Source organism: Carassius gibelio, chromosome A6 (assembly GCF_023724105.1).
Source record: "Carassius gibelio isolate Cgi1373 ecotype wild population from Czech Republic chromosome A6, carGib1.2-hapl.c, whole genome shotgun sequence".
In the NCBI taxonomy this organism is placed as follows: domain Eukaryota; kingdom Metazoa; phylum Chordata; class Actinopteri; order Cypriniformes; family Cyprinidae; genus Carassius; species Carassius gibelio.
In genome coordinates this window covers 19,758,039-19,776,770 of record NC_068376.1, presented here as the reverse complement: position 1 = coordinate 19,776,770, position 18,732 = coordinate 19,758,039, and the positions used below count along the sequence as shown (strand labels likewise).

The following is an 18,732-nucleotide window of genomic DNA, read 5'->3' as shown; positions in this document are numbered from 1 at the left end:
CCTTTTCAGTCTTTCTACTTAAACATTTTACATTTAATTCAATGAGACTTGCTGTTCTTATGTAATAAATTCTGAAATATATGAGCAATTTCCGGAGTGAAAAATTCCAATACAATGCAATTTTCTTTTTTTCGCATTCACAACCAATTTTGTTTCCATATCAAGATACATTTTGGAGTGGAAGAATGTGGGATGCAGATATGTCAACAGTTATTGGTCTGTTTTAAAGATTTTTTTATTATTATTATTTTTTTATTTATAATGCATCATATAAAACAATTTTGGATTTTCAATTGCACCATTTATCTCCACTATTTATATTGCATTTGCTGACATCTCACATCAAGTAATACTTTATTTTTATTCTAAGAAATATTCCTATATTGTGCATAACATTGTGATGCTTAAACACATTTTTTATTTAGTGATTTAAAGCAGCAGTCATGAAGTCATTTATCTCTATATGGGAACAAGATAAATATTATAACTTAGTGTAAATGTTTACAGTGAAGCCTGTTGCTTAAGGCACCTAAAGTCCTGTTATCCAAGTGTATTAGCAGCAGCACAGCACAGATTATTCCAAATCACTTTTCCTTATCCAGTCTTAAGGAAAGATTTCAGTGGAGTCCCTTCCACCTCTTGCAGTCTAAACAACAACTACTGTACCATCAGTTACAGTTTATGATAATGTAACAAAAAACACAAACAAGCAAAGTCTCATCCAGGTTTATCCCTGTTTGGTAAGGGGAGGAATGTAAGGAGCTGAGATCTTAGTCTCTCACACAAACACACACCAGACGAGAGAAAGAGGACGTACAGGATGTAATTCCTGTCAAGATATATTTATTTTTTTGGTTGATCTTTTTCATTGGAATTAAACCAGATACACTAAAACAAACAAATTCAAGAGAAAACGTAATCAAAATACTTTAACTGATAATTGATGACGCAGTGATCACATTCAGTACTGCTCACAATATTATTCAGTAGCCACAGAAAATACAGAATTAATAAATGGACCACAAGAACCACTACAATTAAGTTATGCAAGTCATCAACTTCATAGATCTTCATAGTTATAGGAACAACATTTTTATCTTGCCAGTTTTAAATGTAAACAAACATGTCTTGACCCCCTTTTCTGTGAACATGAATTAGGCAGCAAGCTACAGTAGGTCTGCTCACAGCCCAGCAATACGCATTGGAATAAAAAATATAAAAACTCTTTCCATTTTAGTACAATTAGAAAATGCTATTATTATTATTTCTTATAAACATAAAAGGTACTTTGGCATTTGAGTAGTTTTTTTCAAGTCTAAGTCACTAAATCAAGGATATCAGCTGCACCGTCTTCATCCAGCATGTTTAAAAGAGTATGCACCACCCACCCAGGCAATGCAATACGGGAATGCCAAAATAATTCCAACAGAAAGTGTACATTTTAGACTTTTAAATGCTCAAATATGGAGCAGAAGCATATCGTTTCATGATTTCCTTTGAAAATAACATTATTAGAATCCATGACTAAACAGGCATAGTCACAGACAATCAGATGGCACATTCTCAGTTATTGACATGTACAGTACGTGTTGATTTACTCATCGATATAGAGACATGGTCCTGCTCTGATAAAGGTACATGTAACCATCGCAGAAGAGTCTCTTCGCCACACCTTTCATCTCTCGGGGCACTTGATTAGCCAGCTGAGACAGAGGCATATGTAGGTACTGGCCAACTTCAGGACATGCCCGCACTTCTGGCATATTATAGCCATCGATTTCACCTACAAACAGGTAAGTGTGTGATCTACATGTGCAAACCCAGCAAAAGTATTGAACTCAATTCAAGCACACAGTCCACACACACAATTACTTACCAACACGGTCAGCCATACTGTCAAAGAAGATCCAGTCAGTATCCTGAGGTCCGTATTTGACGAAAGAGACATAGTGGCTGGTCTCTATACACAGCACAGCAAACAGCTCGAGTTTCTCCCGTGGAGGCGTGCGGCGATCAGACCCTGAACTCTGTGAGTAAGAGAAGCCCTGAGGAAGAAGCAGGCGCCTGGGCTTGTGGCATCGACGCTGCTGGTGAGAGTGCACCTACACAAACAAATCAGTTAAACATATTACGTTGCATTCAAATGTAGGAACTATATGAAGTTCATGATTTCTGATACATACAGTACATGATTTACTTTACTGTAAATAATCCCTTCTAATAATTAGAAAAATGTAATATTGATCAAACCTATGAAAATACCCCTGAGAAAAGACTGCATTTATGGATTATAAATTTATGTTTAAAGAATATTACGATAAATGCAAAATGCATGTTAAACACCCTACCTGAGTGGAACATTTCTCACAGAAATACTTGAATCCTGTATCACTGAACACTGTGTCTCTGAAGCACTCAGCACACTCCTCATTTGCTAGCTGACCACACAACACACACTGCTGAGGACCTAATGAGCAAATAAATATATAACACACACCTCAGATGATTTAATAGAGCACACAGAAAGAGGGATGCACATTACTAGGAACCCCCCCCAAGTCATTAATATTTGTAAAGATGTGTAGGACAAGTTACCATCCGCGAGAAGACCAGTGATGTCCAGTTCTGTAGAGGGAATTATTTTTGGAAACATTTTGAAACTCTTCCCTGAGCGAGGCATAGTAAGAATCAGACAGGCAGGCACCTGGAGACATAAGGAAGAGAAAAAAATACTTTGAGCAACAGGTAGATCATACAATGATATATACATCTAGATTGTGGATCCATTTTAATAAGATATTAAGAAAAGCACATGCAGGATGTACAGTGTATTCCATAGGTCTTCGCCCGTGCTCCTGGGGTTGGTTCAGCTCCAACCCTAATCACACACTTGAACCAGCTAATCAACTTCTTCAGGATCACTTGAAAAGTCACAGGCCAGGTGTGTTGAAGCAGTTTGGAAATAAACTTTGCAGGACAGTGGGTCCCCAGAAGCAGGGTCTGAAGACCTATAGTAAATTCATTTGTGTCACACCAGAAATGGTACAATAAATAGTAGAGAGAAACAGTACCATCTGCAGGTCAACCATGGAATGTCCACTCCAACCAAAATAATACAAATGAGGAACAGAAAGCAGAATCTCAAACACACAGACAAAAGGAAGAATGATACCTCTGCTAGTTTGAGACTGTTGCTGTAAAACGAATGTTCCAGTAGCTGTTGAACTGTTGGCAGGACTAAATGGTGGTTATGATCCATAAAGATTTGGTAGTAGTAACAGCTTTGCACTTTTTGTCTACTTCCCGAATGGCTGCTAAAGGTAGATACAGGGCAGATAAAGTGATAAACATACATTAATGCATAATCTCCCCCCAATTTTTGATAATTAACTAGAAGGCATTCTATTAAAATGCTAAGACAACAAAATATACAAAATAATAATTTTCATGATGTTCAATTTGGGTACAGGTTCTTGAATGTCAATCTTCCACCTTGGCAAAGAGATCATCATGCTAGAATGGTATTACAAGGAGAGGGTGACTTATGAGGACATAACCCATGTCCCCATTTTTCAAAATGCTTCTAAATAATACAGAATGAGTTTTTTTGAGAAAGTAAAAATGCACAAAGTTTCTTGTGAGGGTTAGGGTTAGGTGTAGGGTTGGTGTAGGGCCTTAGAATATACAGTCTGTACAGTATAAAAACCATTACACCTATGGGATGTCCCCACTTTTCACAAAAACAAATGTGTGTGTGTGTGTGTGTGTTAAATGGATAGATCACCCAGGCTTTGTTGAGCACAAAAGAAGATATTTTGAAAAATGCTGGTAACTAAATAGCTCAGAAGCCACCGAAAAAAAAAAAAAATACTATGAGGGTAAATGGCTACAGTCAAATATTTGGTTACCAACATTCTTCAGAATATCTTCTTTTGTGTTCAACAGAAAAAAAGAAATTCATACATTTTTGAAAGGGCATAAGGGTGAATAAATGGTGAACTATCCCTTTACATGGTATAATAGTTTTAGAATAAATATTTTGGTACTTCCTTAAATTACTAAGAATAAACAATGAAACCATGAAGGAACTAGAATAGCTAAATTCCTTATGACTCATGTCCCTACTGACAAAAAAAAAAGAAATCAATGAAAAAGCTCTCTACCAGAGTTTGAGTGGCGGATCTAGAGAGAGAATCTCTTGCATGATGAGAGAGAGGAACTCCTCGGGATCTGCACACATCAAGAAAAACACTACGCTTTGTGCAATTCTATAAAACAGCCAAGATCTCTTATATAGATAATGAGATATAAATAATTTGTGGAAACAGCTGTGTAATATTTTGGATCTGCATTTTGATGACTTGAAGAGAAATGTAAATTTGGACATTTTCCTTCAATATTCTGTTTGAAACTTGACATTGTTAGCCGAATATGGCTATGACATAAAAGATAGCATACCCTTCTCATCTGTGGTGTAAGTGGGGCAGTGTTCCCGATTCTGTAATTGTTTCCGAAGATTCATCACACTGCGCTCTGATACAAAGCCTTGTCTGTAAATGAGAGAAAATTAGTTTATTCAAGCTCTCCCATATGCATACATGTACAATAAGGGTGATTGAAATGTCTGCTTATAATGACTAAAAAATTATAGAAATAAGAAGCCAAATGCAGGCCACAAGCTCACTTGCGGAGAGGGTTGACAATGTTCTTTAGCAGAATGTTTTGAATGGTTTCATGTTCGGTAGACTTAAAAAGCATAGAATCCAGTACTGATGAACAGGAAAACACACTGGATAAAAAAATAAAAATATTCCGAGATTAAATGTAAGATGTAAAAATAAAATCTATGTGTGTGCCGTGTCTAAGATGATGAGTTCTAACCTGAACAGGGCAGAGTCCATATAACAGGAGTTGCAGTGACCCTGAATGCCTTTCTTCTTACCAATCAATCGCTTGGACACATCTTCTGTTCTAATAGGTGGTACATTCTCCTGTTCCTCATATACAATTGCCCCATTATGATCTGTTACAGAGAAGAAGAATGAGGCACACATGTAATGTTCTACAAGTTACACTACATTAGGTGGCAACATAATATTTGTGGATGTAATCTACCAGTGAAAATGTCACTGGTGAACACCTGACACACCCACATTAGGTACAGTACATTGTAATTTTGTCACACAAACTGTATCACCAGGTCTTACCAGAATGTCCATTAAAGTGCTGCTCCTTTGCACCAGAAAAACGATCATCAGGCCGACAAGATGATAATTTCACAAATAAACCACAACGAGGAGGACAGTTAAAGTAACGTTTTCCTTTATATGTCCCATCAGTCACACCGGCACTGCTGTTCTCCTAAGAAAAAAATAATAAATATATTGCAGTATTTCAAATTAGTTCAACAAATTGTGAAAGTGGCTTAAAGTTTGTATGTCATTTCAAAACTACAGGAATTTTTGAAAGATGACGAGCTGCACTGGCATATAGAGGACATACCAGTTCCAGTCCAGCAATCGTCTCAAGACAATCAGGTAAACTGCCAACCCAGCGGACAATTCCATAAGCTAGCTCTTTTCCCAGGATCTGCACTAGGGAGCCAACAGTAATTTCGTCAAAATCAGTAACACCCCCCATCTCGGAGCCTTGAGAAGTGTCCATTTTTTCAGTTCCATCTGCTCACAAGAAAAAACAAAACGCACATCAAACTAACACCACTATATTGAAAGGATAAAATAAATTGTTTGCACGAGTGTCCATGCCCAAATGCTTTTACCTAAGTTGTGTTACTGTATGTGTTGTTTCTGTGTTATAAGTACACAGAAACCTGTACAAACAAATTGCCTTTATTTAATGGCTCCTCTTTAATTACAAAATCCAATGGGACCAACATCTCACCCCCTTGCTTCCCCTCTTTATCCCTATCCTGAGGAAAGGAACATTTTAGGATATTTTCCTTACTATAACTTTGTACGATAGCTCATCTTTGTGTAATAGGTGAACTCACTATTGTACATTAATCTGTCCATACTGTTTTGTTTTTTCCTCTACATACATCTTTACTTATTCAATATGTAATACTCATATGTGTAATTTTCTTTAAATATAATTTAGCTTACCTTTTTTTTTTTGCAGCTGTGACATAACAATTTCCCTTGCAGGCTTAATAAAGTATATATTATTTAAGTCTAAGTCTAATAAGAGATATAATTTTATTGTGGGGCTGTTATTTACAGTATATGAACACTAAGATTATTATTATACATTTTTTTGGACTTGTTTCTATTATCCTATCAATCCAGTTTTGCTTTTGTCTTTAGATAAAAGCAGAACTAACAAGCAAATCTAACCTGTATGCTGTTTTTATTTTATTCAATCTAAAAGGAAGTCAGTACTCACAGTAGATATGAGAACCATTTTACCATCTGGGCTGTCCTTTATATCCATAATCATGCCATGGTGATCATTTATGTCACTAAGAAAGGTAACTCTGTCTCCAACTTTGAGAGGTTCAGTAGATGTCATGGACAGGGAAGACTGAGTTGGTAGCAGCGGTGCTGATGGTTTATGATCCACTGGTTTGATTCTTGTAAAAGGGGCAAAAATGCCTGAGTTTTTAGGACATGTGAAGTATGTTTGGTGGAGGTAGGAACCATCATTTTGGCCTTTTTCTTTATCTTCCCCCTGAGAATAGATGAGAATTTTTCGACTTATTATAAGACCATGTTACCCTTAGTGGGTTGCTCATATTATTCCACCTCTATTCTCTTTTCAACAATACTACAGACAGTCTCACTCATGCAAACAGGTTACTCACCTGCAGTTCCACCCCAAAGAAGACTCCTCTTATAGGATCAGACATATAAGATGAAGTTGAAAGACCGCCAACATATCGAATCACACCTTTGAGCCATTGCCCATTATATTCCACGTAAACCTGACTGCCTTCAGACAGATTTGACGCCTCCTTTAAAGCCTCAGGATCTTTCAGTGCCAAGAGTCGCATTTCATTTGATTCAAGAGCCAGCAGTAATTCTGCTGATCTGGGCTTCAGTTGCTGCAGAAGAACTTCATTAAGGTATACATCGAATGGTGTGCCCATACAAACTACAGGCATATTTCTGTCATTTCTCTTTTGCCATAAATCAAATCGCTGTTTACCTATGAAGCATATTTGACCAGCGTTTATGTGGCTATTTGGTGAAGGTGGATTTGCAGTTATAATGAAGTATATATTGTTGTCAGCTGAAGCCATTTCTTGAAAATGTCACTTGGAAAACTGAAGTACGTCAAGCTTTTGCTTTACACCAGTGTTGGCATGGGCCTAAAGCCTTGGAGTCACTTGCTCACTTCCTCTACATAAAGCATATTTCTCTCCTTCGTCATTTAAATACCCTCAGAACGTAAAAAATGTAAAACATCTGCGACGGTAGATAGAAGGAGCTGCGTAGACACCCTCTGTAAAAAAAAGCCAACAGTTAAAGTTAATGCTAGTAACTTTTGTTTGTTTGTAGTTAATTGATATATTGATCTGGCACACTATATGTTTATTAAAACGAAGTTTTTAAATAATTTAACTAGCACTCAGAAGCGATTTCATAAACTTAATTATTCCCAATTAAATAGCGCAAACATTCGATCTGATTGTGCGGAATTCCTTACCAGTAAGTTAGTAACGTTACTTTCGATTTCTGTATCCCAAAACGAATCTCGTTAGACTGCAAAACTGTCAGTCTTCGTCCTCTTCCATCCAAACAGTTAAAATGTTTTTAGTATAAATACAGTGATGTTTATAATCCTGCTCTAAATGTAACTACTCTCCAGACACAGTTACAGTCGGTCTATAAAGTTTCGAACAGCCAGCCGTAGTTCAGGAGGAGTACAGCTCCAAAACAAACCTATAGAATCGTCTGGTGAGAGCTGTGTTTTGATTGGATGGTGACTGTACACGTAATCACAGGCGTCGTCGCGGTTTTATGACATCTGTGTTTTGGTGTGAAGATGGCTGAACGTGAAACGCTAAAGAGAGAAATAGAGGAATTGCAAAGTAAGTGTGACTGCTTTATTACTATTGCGATATTTTAGCGTGGTTCAAAGTGAAGACCTTAAACCTTTCCCAAAACCCTTCATTCGATATAAGTCACATTTACTTCGTGAATGAAGTATTCAGTAACAACGTGGCTGAACTAACCGTTATCCACATAAGCTAATATATTCACTCATTTTAAGATGTTTATGTTTGTAATTTCTGACTTGTCGCATATTCGTTTTTTCCTCGTCGTTGCTGCTGGTTTATTGCTGGTTGTTGTAGAGCAGTCTCTTAGCGAAAGTGACAACCAAAGGGACAGAAATGTCCCATATTTTCATGTGCATATATTTTTTATATTTGTTTATGATTGCATTTGTATGGTTTTTACTAAATTCGAATGATTCATGAATTTATAATTACTTATTTTAGGACGAATACTTATTTGAATAATATATTTCACTTATTTAAAATTCTAAATATTTTACATTGAATTAAAAAAATGCAATTCTAAATGTGCATACACACACACACACATATATTACATTTACTACAGTCCATTTTACTCATTTTTAAATAATCAGCTCAGTTCAGTTTAGTTTTAACATAACCATACATGCTTAATTGCTTATTCTTTACTTTGCAGACCTCATTAATGACTATAAAAGTACTCATGGTGATGTTTCTTCAAGTTCCACCCATCGGGGTCGTGCCAGACATGATTCAAGGAGGGGTCAGTGTCGGGGTCATGCCTCATACTATGCACAATCATATTCATCACTGCCACAACCGTATGTGCCTCATTCTTCTGGCAGCTGGAGAAAAACATACTCGCTTAACAAAAAGACCCTCAGGACAATTGGGAGGCATGTGTCTCACCCAGCTGTGGACCACCTGAACCAGCCTCATCACCACATCACTACACCTGGAGCCACTGCTACTGGGAATAGTGCTGGAACTGTTGGAATCAACAGTGTTTTATTTAAAAAGTTACCAGCTGAGCAAACCGCAGATAAATCTACGTCTTCACTCAGTGTCCAGAGTGAGACTTCAAAGGAGAGGAAAAGTAAAGCAAGTGGAAAGAGGACTTTGATTTTATCTTCAACAGGAAAAAACTATAATTTCTGCTCATCTGCCCATGCACTAACTGACTCTGCTTCAACATCAGACCCTGAAATGAAGATAAAACACACTTTAAAAACCTCATCAGCTGTGAACAATCCCTCTATCCCTTCACCCATGAAACCTCCAGCTCTAGTTCAAGTCAAACCACACCTTTCCACTGCTGCCTTATCCAATAGGACTGTAATGCCAACAGCCAATAGAGACTGTACTATGGCTTCTTCTGTCTCCAACCTTCAGCCTCGGGCTTCCTTGAGTCCCACAAAGCTCCAGCTTAAGCTAGACTCAACTCAGACACAAGTAGCCTCGCCATGTCATAAGAGATCTCAGTTTACATGGGTGAAAAACCAAGAGATGGTAAATATAAAAAGCACGCTTAAGCCAGTGACCTCTGGATGCTCTCCTGGGACAGCCACTGTCAAACGAGCTTCCAGCTGCAATAGGAGGGGGTCTCGCAAGCCTAATCTTTCCCGTGGAGCTCCTAAGACCTCAAAATACGCCTGGGTGTCTTCATCTTCCTCCTTGTCAACAGCTGGAAAAGCAAACACTTCAACGAAAACACCACGCAAACCCCTTGCACCCAAATCTATTAAAATCCCTGTAAGAACATCTCAAGGTGGACCGGAGGGACCGAAGAAAGAAAAGAGATGTGCTACAACTTTAACAACCTTATTAAAAAAGTCTAAAGGTGCCTCCACGTCCCATGCTGGCCATGCCAGCCGCTATCACTGGAAGGCAGCTGGACAAAACACAACAGCAAATGCATCTAGCTCAACTTCTAGGACTACCCATAAGGGCACAGTCTATCGATGGACAGCTAACAAGCATGGTCAAAAAAGGGAAAAGGGATCTGCTCTGTCTTCAACCCCCACCCACATGAACCCCACTACCACTCCACTGTCAGCTGGAGGTTTTAAACTCAGAAGCCAAACCAAGATCATTAGAAGATCTGCTAGCAAGTGAGACTTCTGCTTTGTTAAGATTGTGATGTGTGTGTATATATACATTTATGCCAGGGGATGTGAGAAGTCAGAATTAATTTTAGGCATGCACTAATATAAACATTTTGGCTGGCCTGATCATGCTATGGCCAAAATCTGATAAATTATTAATATTAAAATGTTATACTATTTTGTTTAAAATTGTATTTATCATTGTTATTATTATTAATTTATTTACTTTATAAACTTTAAAAGTAAATATTTATTTATTTATAAATAAACAAAACACAAAAGGTAAAAAAAAAATACATAGAAAACATGGAAATGTCCTGGAATGTCTTTTACCACAAATTGTAGAAACCCTTTGGCCTTTTTTTAGATGTAGAATGATTGCAAATGTCACAGCTGGTGGCAATATTGTTCTTAAACTGTCCTCTAGATGGCAACACATAGTTAGTTCTTTAAATTTCCTTTGCACTTCATTTAAACAAAATGAGCAAACTTCTACCTTTTATTGACTTCTGTAACTTACTACAAATCCTATTCTTATTATTTTTTCATGTATGTTTTTTTATATGTCTATATGCAGTCCCTCCTTAGAGAGAAGACACTGCCCCATTGTGCAGACTTTAAGGAGCAGGTATTCTTTGCGTAGACGGACACACACTCCGGTGAAGACTCCAACCAATGCCAGGCAACCACAGCCCAAAGTGCTGGTTTCATTTGGCAGACACAAGCTCCGCCGTCTCCCTCTGACCTCCACCTCGCCCAGGACCTCAACACCAGGTCAGTTACTATGATCACACAATTCACAAAATGCTTTGCTTCTCTCAAAACACAATGCAACTCTACCTCTGCCCTTTTTAAATGAACTGATTGTTTTTACCCCCTCTGTGACTAATTGGTTTAATTAGTAATTAACACAAAACAGTCTCTGGAAAATTAATTATCGCTGCTTTGTTTGTATTCCTCTGAGAGAGGTTGAGATGAGCTTTATGTTCCCATGGAAGCACAAAGCTGCAGCAGAGATGAACAGTACACTGGGTATTGTCATGAAAATAAAATCTTAACATAGATGAGATCATGGAAATCTTCCAGTCGGTCACATACTTTCCTGTATTTATTTATTTATTTATTTTTCTTTTTTTCAAATTTATATTTCTTACAAGTTTTATTTCTGATATGTACTTTAAATATTTTAATATACCATCTATATGTCCCACATTTATGTCTATTGTCTTGATATTGTTTGCAAGTGTGCACACCACAATGATCTGTTTAGCCTACCCTTTTATTATCCATTCTACTTACATAAATATAGATTTCTTCACATTTCTGTGTGAGTTTGTTGTGTTTGTAACATCCCTAAACCTGCATCACATTTTGTGAGAATATAATTGTGATATTGCTGCAAAATTCACAGCTTCTCTGCTTCAGGTAGCTTTTTCATTTGCCATTTAGTAGACTTTAATACTGTTTAACACATTTAACCTATTTCTTTTTCTTTTGTTTTTCTATTGTGACATTTCCTAATTATGGAAGATAATGAATAAAGTCTATTGGCTATGACCGTACACCTCCAATAGAGGGCAGCATGTTCCCAGCAGCCTGATTGGTTTAAGAGGGAGTAGGTTTGGGTGTAATGGCCCATATCCGCTGGGGATAGGAGGAGTTAATTAATTGCCCAATCGGGTCGTGATGGTGTACATGTGCCGATAGCGGGTAATTTGCAGCAGTGGCATGCCGAATACGGCTACACTATCAAACCCTGCCAGCGCACTCGCTCAGTAGATAAAAAGGAGCTAATGCGTAATTATCCCTTTGCAAATTGGATTGTTTTAACGAACTGGAGAATATAAGCCCAACCTGGTGGAAAGCAATCACTGTTTTTACAGCCAGCTCCACCCCATTCACAATCTCACTGTAATCGCTTGCGGTCTGTTTCTGCGCACATTAGAATAGCAGTATTACCATAAAACTGTCTTCCTTTTGCATACCTGTAAATTGCCCGTGTCTCTTCGATATTATTCCTACCAAGGTCTTGTAATAGGAAGTTTTGTCTTGTGCCAGCCAGGTAATGCTTTTATGGGTGGATGTGAAGAGAGAGGGGGCAAGTGGGAAAGACAGGGCGAGTGATGGAGGGGTTAGCCAGAGGGACTCTGTGCAGGAGATAAGAGTGGCTAATAAAGAGCAAATTGAATTACTAATGAAGAGGAAGAGGGCAGCCACGTTAAAAACACTACTAACTGCTCCTCTACACTGCCATGGCCACCGGCACATTCCTTCTCTGATGAGTGCCCACCACATGTCTCTCTTTCTCTCTCTCTCTCCCGCTCTATCTGTTTACTGAGGCTGGTTGGTTATCTGTTGGGGGATTTAAAGGGGCATAAACCTAAGTGAGCAGTTAGGAGTGTAATGAATTGCGGGCAGGGGAGAAGCGCCTCGATAATCCCATAAAATAGATAAATGACAGAACACAATAGTGAGGAGATGAGAGGGAGAGAGAAAAGGAGAAGAGAGGGAATGAAGCGGCCTGAAGCGTCTCAAAACAGAATTTTGGCTTAGGACTCTTGAGGGTTCATAGACAAATAAATGGAACTTAGTGTGGTCTGATTAGTCCTCACTCAGTACAGAGCAGCTTCATATATTTTATGGATGCATTTACACCCTTACAAGGTCTTCCAATGATTTGCTGTGGCTAAATGCTACACTACGTACTTGTTTTTTTCCCCCAGCTTTTCACGATCATGAGCACTATCAAGCAAAGTTCAGATAATACCATTGGTTAACACATTTGAACAACCCAAATTGTGCATAGGTTGTGTAAGTAATAGATTCACTGACAAATATTGCCGTTCATAAGTTAGGGGCTTATTATTATGTATTTATTAATTAATTATATATATATGTATTGAATAAAATGGATACTTTTGTGTTAAACTGATCAAAAGTGAAATTTAAAAATACACTTATATAAGGAGATACATTTATAATGTAACAGAATACTTATATTTTTATTAAATCTGTTTTCACATTTTCACATTCATCAGTTTTCCACAAAAATAATAAGGCGCACCACCCTTTTCAACTTCAATAATAAGAAATGTTTCTGGAGCACCAAATCATCATATTAAAATGATTTCTGATGGATCATGTTGCTGCTGAAAAGCCAGCCTTGCCATCACAGGAATAAATTACAGTTTACAAATATATTAAAGCAATTATTTTTCACAGCATTCTATCTCCCTTTTAATTTTATTTATCTATTTATTTATTTTTTACTATTTTTGATCAAATAAATACAGCCTGGTGAGCATAAGAGACTGCTTTCAAAAAATAAACGTCTTTGTTTGACATATGACAAAGCACTGAAAGCTTTTTGTCATCTGCTTCAATTGCTATGGCTTTTTGCTGGGTTGGCGCACTTGAAATATCTCCTGCTTTTGGTGTTTATATATGTAATTATTTATAAATCAAAATTACTGCCTAGATGACAATTTATCATATTAACACATTTATTAAAATTTTTTCTCAATTTAAAATAAATAATAAAAAAATAAAGAAATAAGAAATAAAGAAAAATTCAATGGTCTCTTTTTTTTTTTTTTTTTTTTTTTTTTTTTTTTTGTAAACATTAGTATATTAGTATAGTATAAGGAATAAGTAGAATCTTTATGTGGGTTATTTAATCTGCATAACTGACTTCAGATCTCTCCCTCATGTGTGTTTGTGCAGGCAGCCTTTCTCCCATGTGTTTAAGTGATTAACTTGAGGGTGACTTGCTGTGGCTTTATTTGGTATGATGTATATACACCTCCACCCTACCCCCTCCCATTCCACACACACAAATACACTCTGTTAGGTCAAAGTTTTAACATCTCTGCAAACCATTGGTATTTTAATATGTGAATCAGAGGGCAGCATTTATATTTTTTCAGCTCACACACATGCACATGCTGACCTGCTCAGGCATTGATATGGAAGGCTTACGAATAAGCTGGAGTCGGGTATGTCACTCTTCTCGTAAATGCATACTTGCATAGTCATCTTACCGCAATTCCACAAACACACCCATATACACACCTTAGCCCTGACTACCTCCCTGGGGTACCTTTTTATTTGCCCATAAATCACTTGTCCAGTCTTTCACAGCTCTGATCTCGCTATTATTTTCCACTCGATCTGATGGTGCTGCCCCTCACCAGTTCACGTAAAGTTTACACACATGCAGTCGGTGGCCAGCCACACACGAAAGTGCCAACAGTAGCTAAATATTGCAATGTTAATCTTTTAGCTTTTTATCTTTTTTGTTGTGTAAGTTTTGTGTTTCTATGTAAAAGAGCTTTTATGAGATCTGTGGTCATTTACGTCATTAACTCACATTATATATCGTTCAAATCTTTACAATTTGGAGGAGCTGTGTAGAGGTATTTTATTATATTCAGAGCTGCAGCCTAATTCACAGGGTCCCTACATAGTGTTCACTGCTCCCTATACAACAAGCAAGGTTTTGTTCAGTGGTATCAGTTAAGTTTAGCATGTATTATTTAACTATATATATATATATATATATATATATATATATATATATATATATATATACATACATACATACATACATACATAATATATAAATGTGTTTACACGCACACACACACGTGCTCTTGTTTTTGTGACATATCAGGACACAATTCTGTATAATGACATGGGTATGACACAGCAGAGGGTGACTTATGAGGACATAAGCCATGTCCCCATTTTTCAAAACGCTTAGAAATCAAACCGAATGAGTTTGTTTTGAGAAAGTAAAAATGCACAAAGTTTCCTGTGAGGGTTAGGGTTAGGTGTAGGGTTGGTGTAGGGCCATGGGATATACAGTTTCTACAGTATAAAAACCATTACGCCTATGGGATGTCCCCATTTTTCACAAAAAACAAACGTGTTTGTGTGTGTGTATGTATGTATACGGTGCATACAAAGCTGGATGTTGGAGTGTATAGGAAATGCAATGAACTGCCAAACAAACTGACAATAATTTTTCAAGCATTAGTTCTAGAATACCATTTGTATTATCATGACCCAATTCAACCCCCCTACTGGCAACACACATTGTAAATTTTAGAGGTGACAGCCAGTGCGTCAGTCTACTCCTGCCTTTAAACATTCGTTCCTTATGTGGTTTGTTTATTTTAGTTTGTTTTTTTGCATCACTCACTAGTTCACACTTCCTTTAGTTTCTGCCACTTTTTTTCACACCACTGCTGCTCCCTCATCTGCCGGATCCCATTCCCGGACCCCCCACCCCCACCTCCCGTTCTTACAATATGCCTCTGCCATATTGAGTAAGCATCCCAGCTCCTTTCCAGTAATATATACCCTGTTTATGACAAATGTGTGTCGGCTGACCCTGGTTTACTTGATCCACATGCCCTCCTGATCCTAGGTTAGCATTGCGGTGCAAAACAGGAACCCTCCCTTTAAACTTTGTGGTGTAGTATTGTTAGTTATGGATATTCAGTTGTATTGCATTTGCATGAATACTACAGTTTTGTTTTTGTTATTTTTTGGACCAGGTTTGTGTGTAAAGGGAGAAATCCAATAGGGATACGAAGCACAAATTAAAGCAAATATAACCTGAATGGCAGATGAATCTGAACCTAAAAGAAATAGAAGTTATTTACATGGGCCAACATAGTGTCTTAACTTCTCTCAACTGTCACCCGAGATATATTTGCTTTAAATACCACAATGCCACAGTGGTTTCATCAGCTGTGTCAGTCACGCTTGTACTCGCACACCGTCGACCCTCAGTCTGTGGGCCGAACATTCTGCTCATTCCACATCACTTTCTCAGGCCCTGCATGTCAAACAGATGGGCCAACTTGCACTTTAATGGGGTAATATCTCCCCTCCACCAGTGTCCACTGGATAAACATCCAACTACTCAAATTCGTGCTCTGTACTGGTCCCGGCACGCACACACCAACCTGTTCATAATGTGTCCAGGAGGCCTGTCTTTGGGAGGACCACCCACCACCTGTTAACAGCTATTGTGTGTGTGTGTGTGTGGGTGGATGTTCAGTATATCTCAACTTATCTGTCCCTCAGCTGTCTGTTGTCAGTTTCTCTCTGTCCGGTTGGTGTTGGTACAACTGCCAATAACTTTCACCATGTTCTCTCCAGTTCCATTTATTTTACTTTACCTAAAAGGTATCATCCAAAGTTCAAGATTTTACAAGCTTTTGTGAGAACTAATGTGGAAAAATATAATTGTAAAGCACATTGACGCATAAATAGCTTTTAGTGTGATGTGAAAAAAAAGTGCTGTACTGGCTCTCAGGACACGTCGGTTGTATTTACTCAACAATTTACTCAAAAAAATATAGTTTTGTCCTGGCTGTTTATATGTATACTTAAAGGGATAGTTCACCCAAAAAATACAATTTGCTCTTAATTTACTCACCCTCGGTGCATCTAAGATGTAGGTCACTTTTTTTTTTCTTCAGCAGAACAGTATAGAATATTTTTAGGTGAAACCATTATCCTTGGCAATCCATACAATGCACGTCTATGGCTTCGGTAATAATCAGACAAGACCAAATCGATACCCGTAGCTCCTGACGATACGATACGAAGTGAAACGATCGGTCTGTGTAAAAAAAAAAAGAAAAAAGTACATTATTACGTTTAATCCACAGCCTGGGCAAGAGGTTCAGTGCATTCACGACTGACTGGAGCGCAATCTTCCCATCATATGTAAAAATATATAATGAATATTAATATTATAAAAATAAATATGACTTCAAAAAATCTGAAGAATGGAATTGGTTTACCATGCCATTTTGGCAATTGACATCATAGAGCACAAAAATATTTTAGCAGGGCAGCTTCTTTATATAAATAGTTGTTTACAAATTGGTCAGAATGTTGGAGCATACCATGGTAACACCCAGTATACAGCTACAATACAACTGATCAACCTCAAACTCTTTAACGAAAAGACCCCTGTGCTCGACATGGATTCCCAGTGTGTAATTAGTGTACAGCCACTGACAGAGAGGCATCATCCAATGCTCTTGTGACTTGCCTCTCTCGCCTGGGCCTCTGTCTGCTCCCTTGTCAAACTGTCAGCTGGCCATAATTAAAGCTTCTCTCTGCTTGGCCTTGCGTGACACACCCAGGCAGCAACACAACTAACAGCCACCTGCCTGGCACACCCGCCCCCTGCGCGCTTATGTGTAAACTGCATGAGAGCACCTGCAGATTAAGTGGATGAAGATGAGGCCACTTAGTTTCACTTAGTCACATGGAAATGTAAAAGTACATGGAGAAATAGAAAATGTGTTTATTGTCAAACTGTTTACACACATTTTCACATTGGAGCTAGTTCTGAGTTTGTGCGGTAAAGGGTTGATGTGTGAGATCATTCGTTGAGTATTTGTGCCAGCAGTTGAAGGGTGAGTGATGAAAAGTGTAATCCAAACGCCAATGAAACGGGACACTGTACTTACACTCTTTCCTTCCCCGTTTTGGGGGTAAATGTTTTCTTGATATCCTGAGGGGTCTCCGGTAACTCAAGGGACAGAATAAATCAGTAACCTTAAACAGGACACACCTGATAATTATTTAAGAACATACACGTAATTTACCACCTCTAACACATGCATTGTGTAGGTATGACTCCAGTTTCTTGAGACTTAAAAATGTGCTTGTCTTTACGATATATTAGTATTGTGTCAGTCCAATAATAACTACCTCACTAATTAATGTTGACGTGTGATCGCCATCATCTAGTTTCTGTAGTGATTAATAATTGCTGTACATCAATTACAATGACTTGTAATCACAAAAAAATATTAATGCTTGTTATTATTGTTATTATTATTTATAGAAATGTAATATTGTGATATGTCATTTTTAATTTTAAATATATTTTTTTTTATTTGTTATTATATCCAATAAGTATTTTTAATATATAATAACAACAATAGAAAGCATTTATTTAATAATATCATATAATATAATATTGATATAATAATAATTATTATTATTATTGTAATGTTGTTTTAGTATTTCCTTACTATTTATAACTTTTAGCACTAATATTTTAGAGCACACCGCTTGCCTTGTGTAACTGTTATTCAAGTGTACTTTTTGGACACGGAGCACTGTTGCTTTTGCGTCAGTCTTATGTAGCACAACACAAAGTTCACTTAGTTGTTTTAAGACCATGGCTAGGTTCCTACAAATGGCACGTTATAATATTACCTCTTGCCCAAGCCTTTAAGTTTCCCTTTTCCAGTAATCTGATCTTAGCAGCCCCTCCCACGCTCCCTTCATCTGTCCACACGGCGTGAAGTGTTGCCATAATAATCACAGCAAACTGGCATTGTGTGGGAAGCAGACTCTGCGGTCTAAGGCCAGACAAACACACCCATAATGAGTCTTTTTGGCCCTCTTTTAGAGTGGATTGGAGTGGGACAGGTTCTTAGGGTTAAAGGGCCTAAAGATTTTACTTTAAATTAACTTTGCTGTCCTTTCAAACTTTCTATTCTATGGAAGATCTAAGCGGCCATGCATCATAATTTTATTTCTTCTTGTTTTATCATGATCACGAAACAACAAAAGTTGTTTTCCCAT

The 18,732-nt window shown here is 37.6% G+C and overlaps 2 protein-coding genes across 2 annotated transcripts in view; one reads left to right on the top strand and one right to left on the bottom strand.

Moving 5' to 3' along the window:
- Positions 1-807: 807 nt before the first annotated feature.
- On the bottom strand, positions 808-7,866 carry LOC128015638 (ubiquitin carboxyl-terminal hydrolase CYLD). The gene is made up of 15 exons (XM_052599669.1): positions 7,666-7,866; positions 6,821-7,461; positions 6,403-6,687; positions 5,848-5,929; positions 5,503-5,678; positions 5,208-5,361; positions 4,882-5,023; positions 4,685-4,789; positions 4,459-4,550; positions 4,164-4,230; positions 3,173-3,311; positions 2,596-2,704; positions 2,349-2,467; positions 1,877-2,102; positions 808-1,783 (listed from the first exon to the last, which is right to left on the bottom strand). Exons 2-15 carry the CDS (start codon positions 7,256-7,258, stop codon positions 1,599-1,601), a joined length of 2,319 nt encoding a protein of 772 aa, XP_052455629.1. The 5' UTR covers positions 7,259-7,461; positions 7,666-7,866; the 3' UTR covers positions 808-1,598.
- Positions 7,867-7,898: 32 nt separating this feature from the next.
- The window catches only part of LOC128015637 (zinc finger CCCH domain-containing protein 3-like), a 60,562-nt gene continuing 49,728 nt past the window's right edge, over positions 7,899-18,732 (top strand). The window contains exons 1-3 of the mRNA XM_052599668.1: positions 7,899-8,050; positions 8,676-10,110; positions 10,682-10,878. Of these exons, the coding sequence (XP_052455628.1) occupies positions 8,005-8,050; positions 8,676-10,110; positions 10,682-10,878 (1,678 nt within the window). The 5' untranslated portion in view covers positions 7,899-8,004. The remainder of the gene's footprint in view (positions 8,051-8,675; positions 10,111-10,681; positions 10,879-18,732) is intronic.

Coding starts and splice junctions, on each gene's coding strand:
- LOC128015638 (XM_052599669.1), bottom strand. CDS start 7,258: ATGGCTTCAGCTGACAACAATATATACTTCATTATAACTGCAAATCCA. Junction 5,024..5,207: donor GCACTTTAATGGACATTCTG/GTAAGACCTGGT, acceptor TCTCTGTAACAG/ATCATAATGGGGCAATTGTA. Junction 3,312..4,163: donor GATCCGCCACTCAAACTCTG/GTAGAGAGCTTT, acceptor TACCTTTAGCAG/CCATTCGGGAAGTAGACAAA.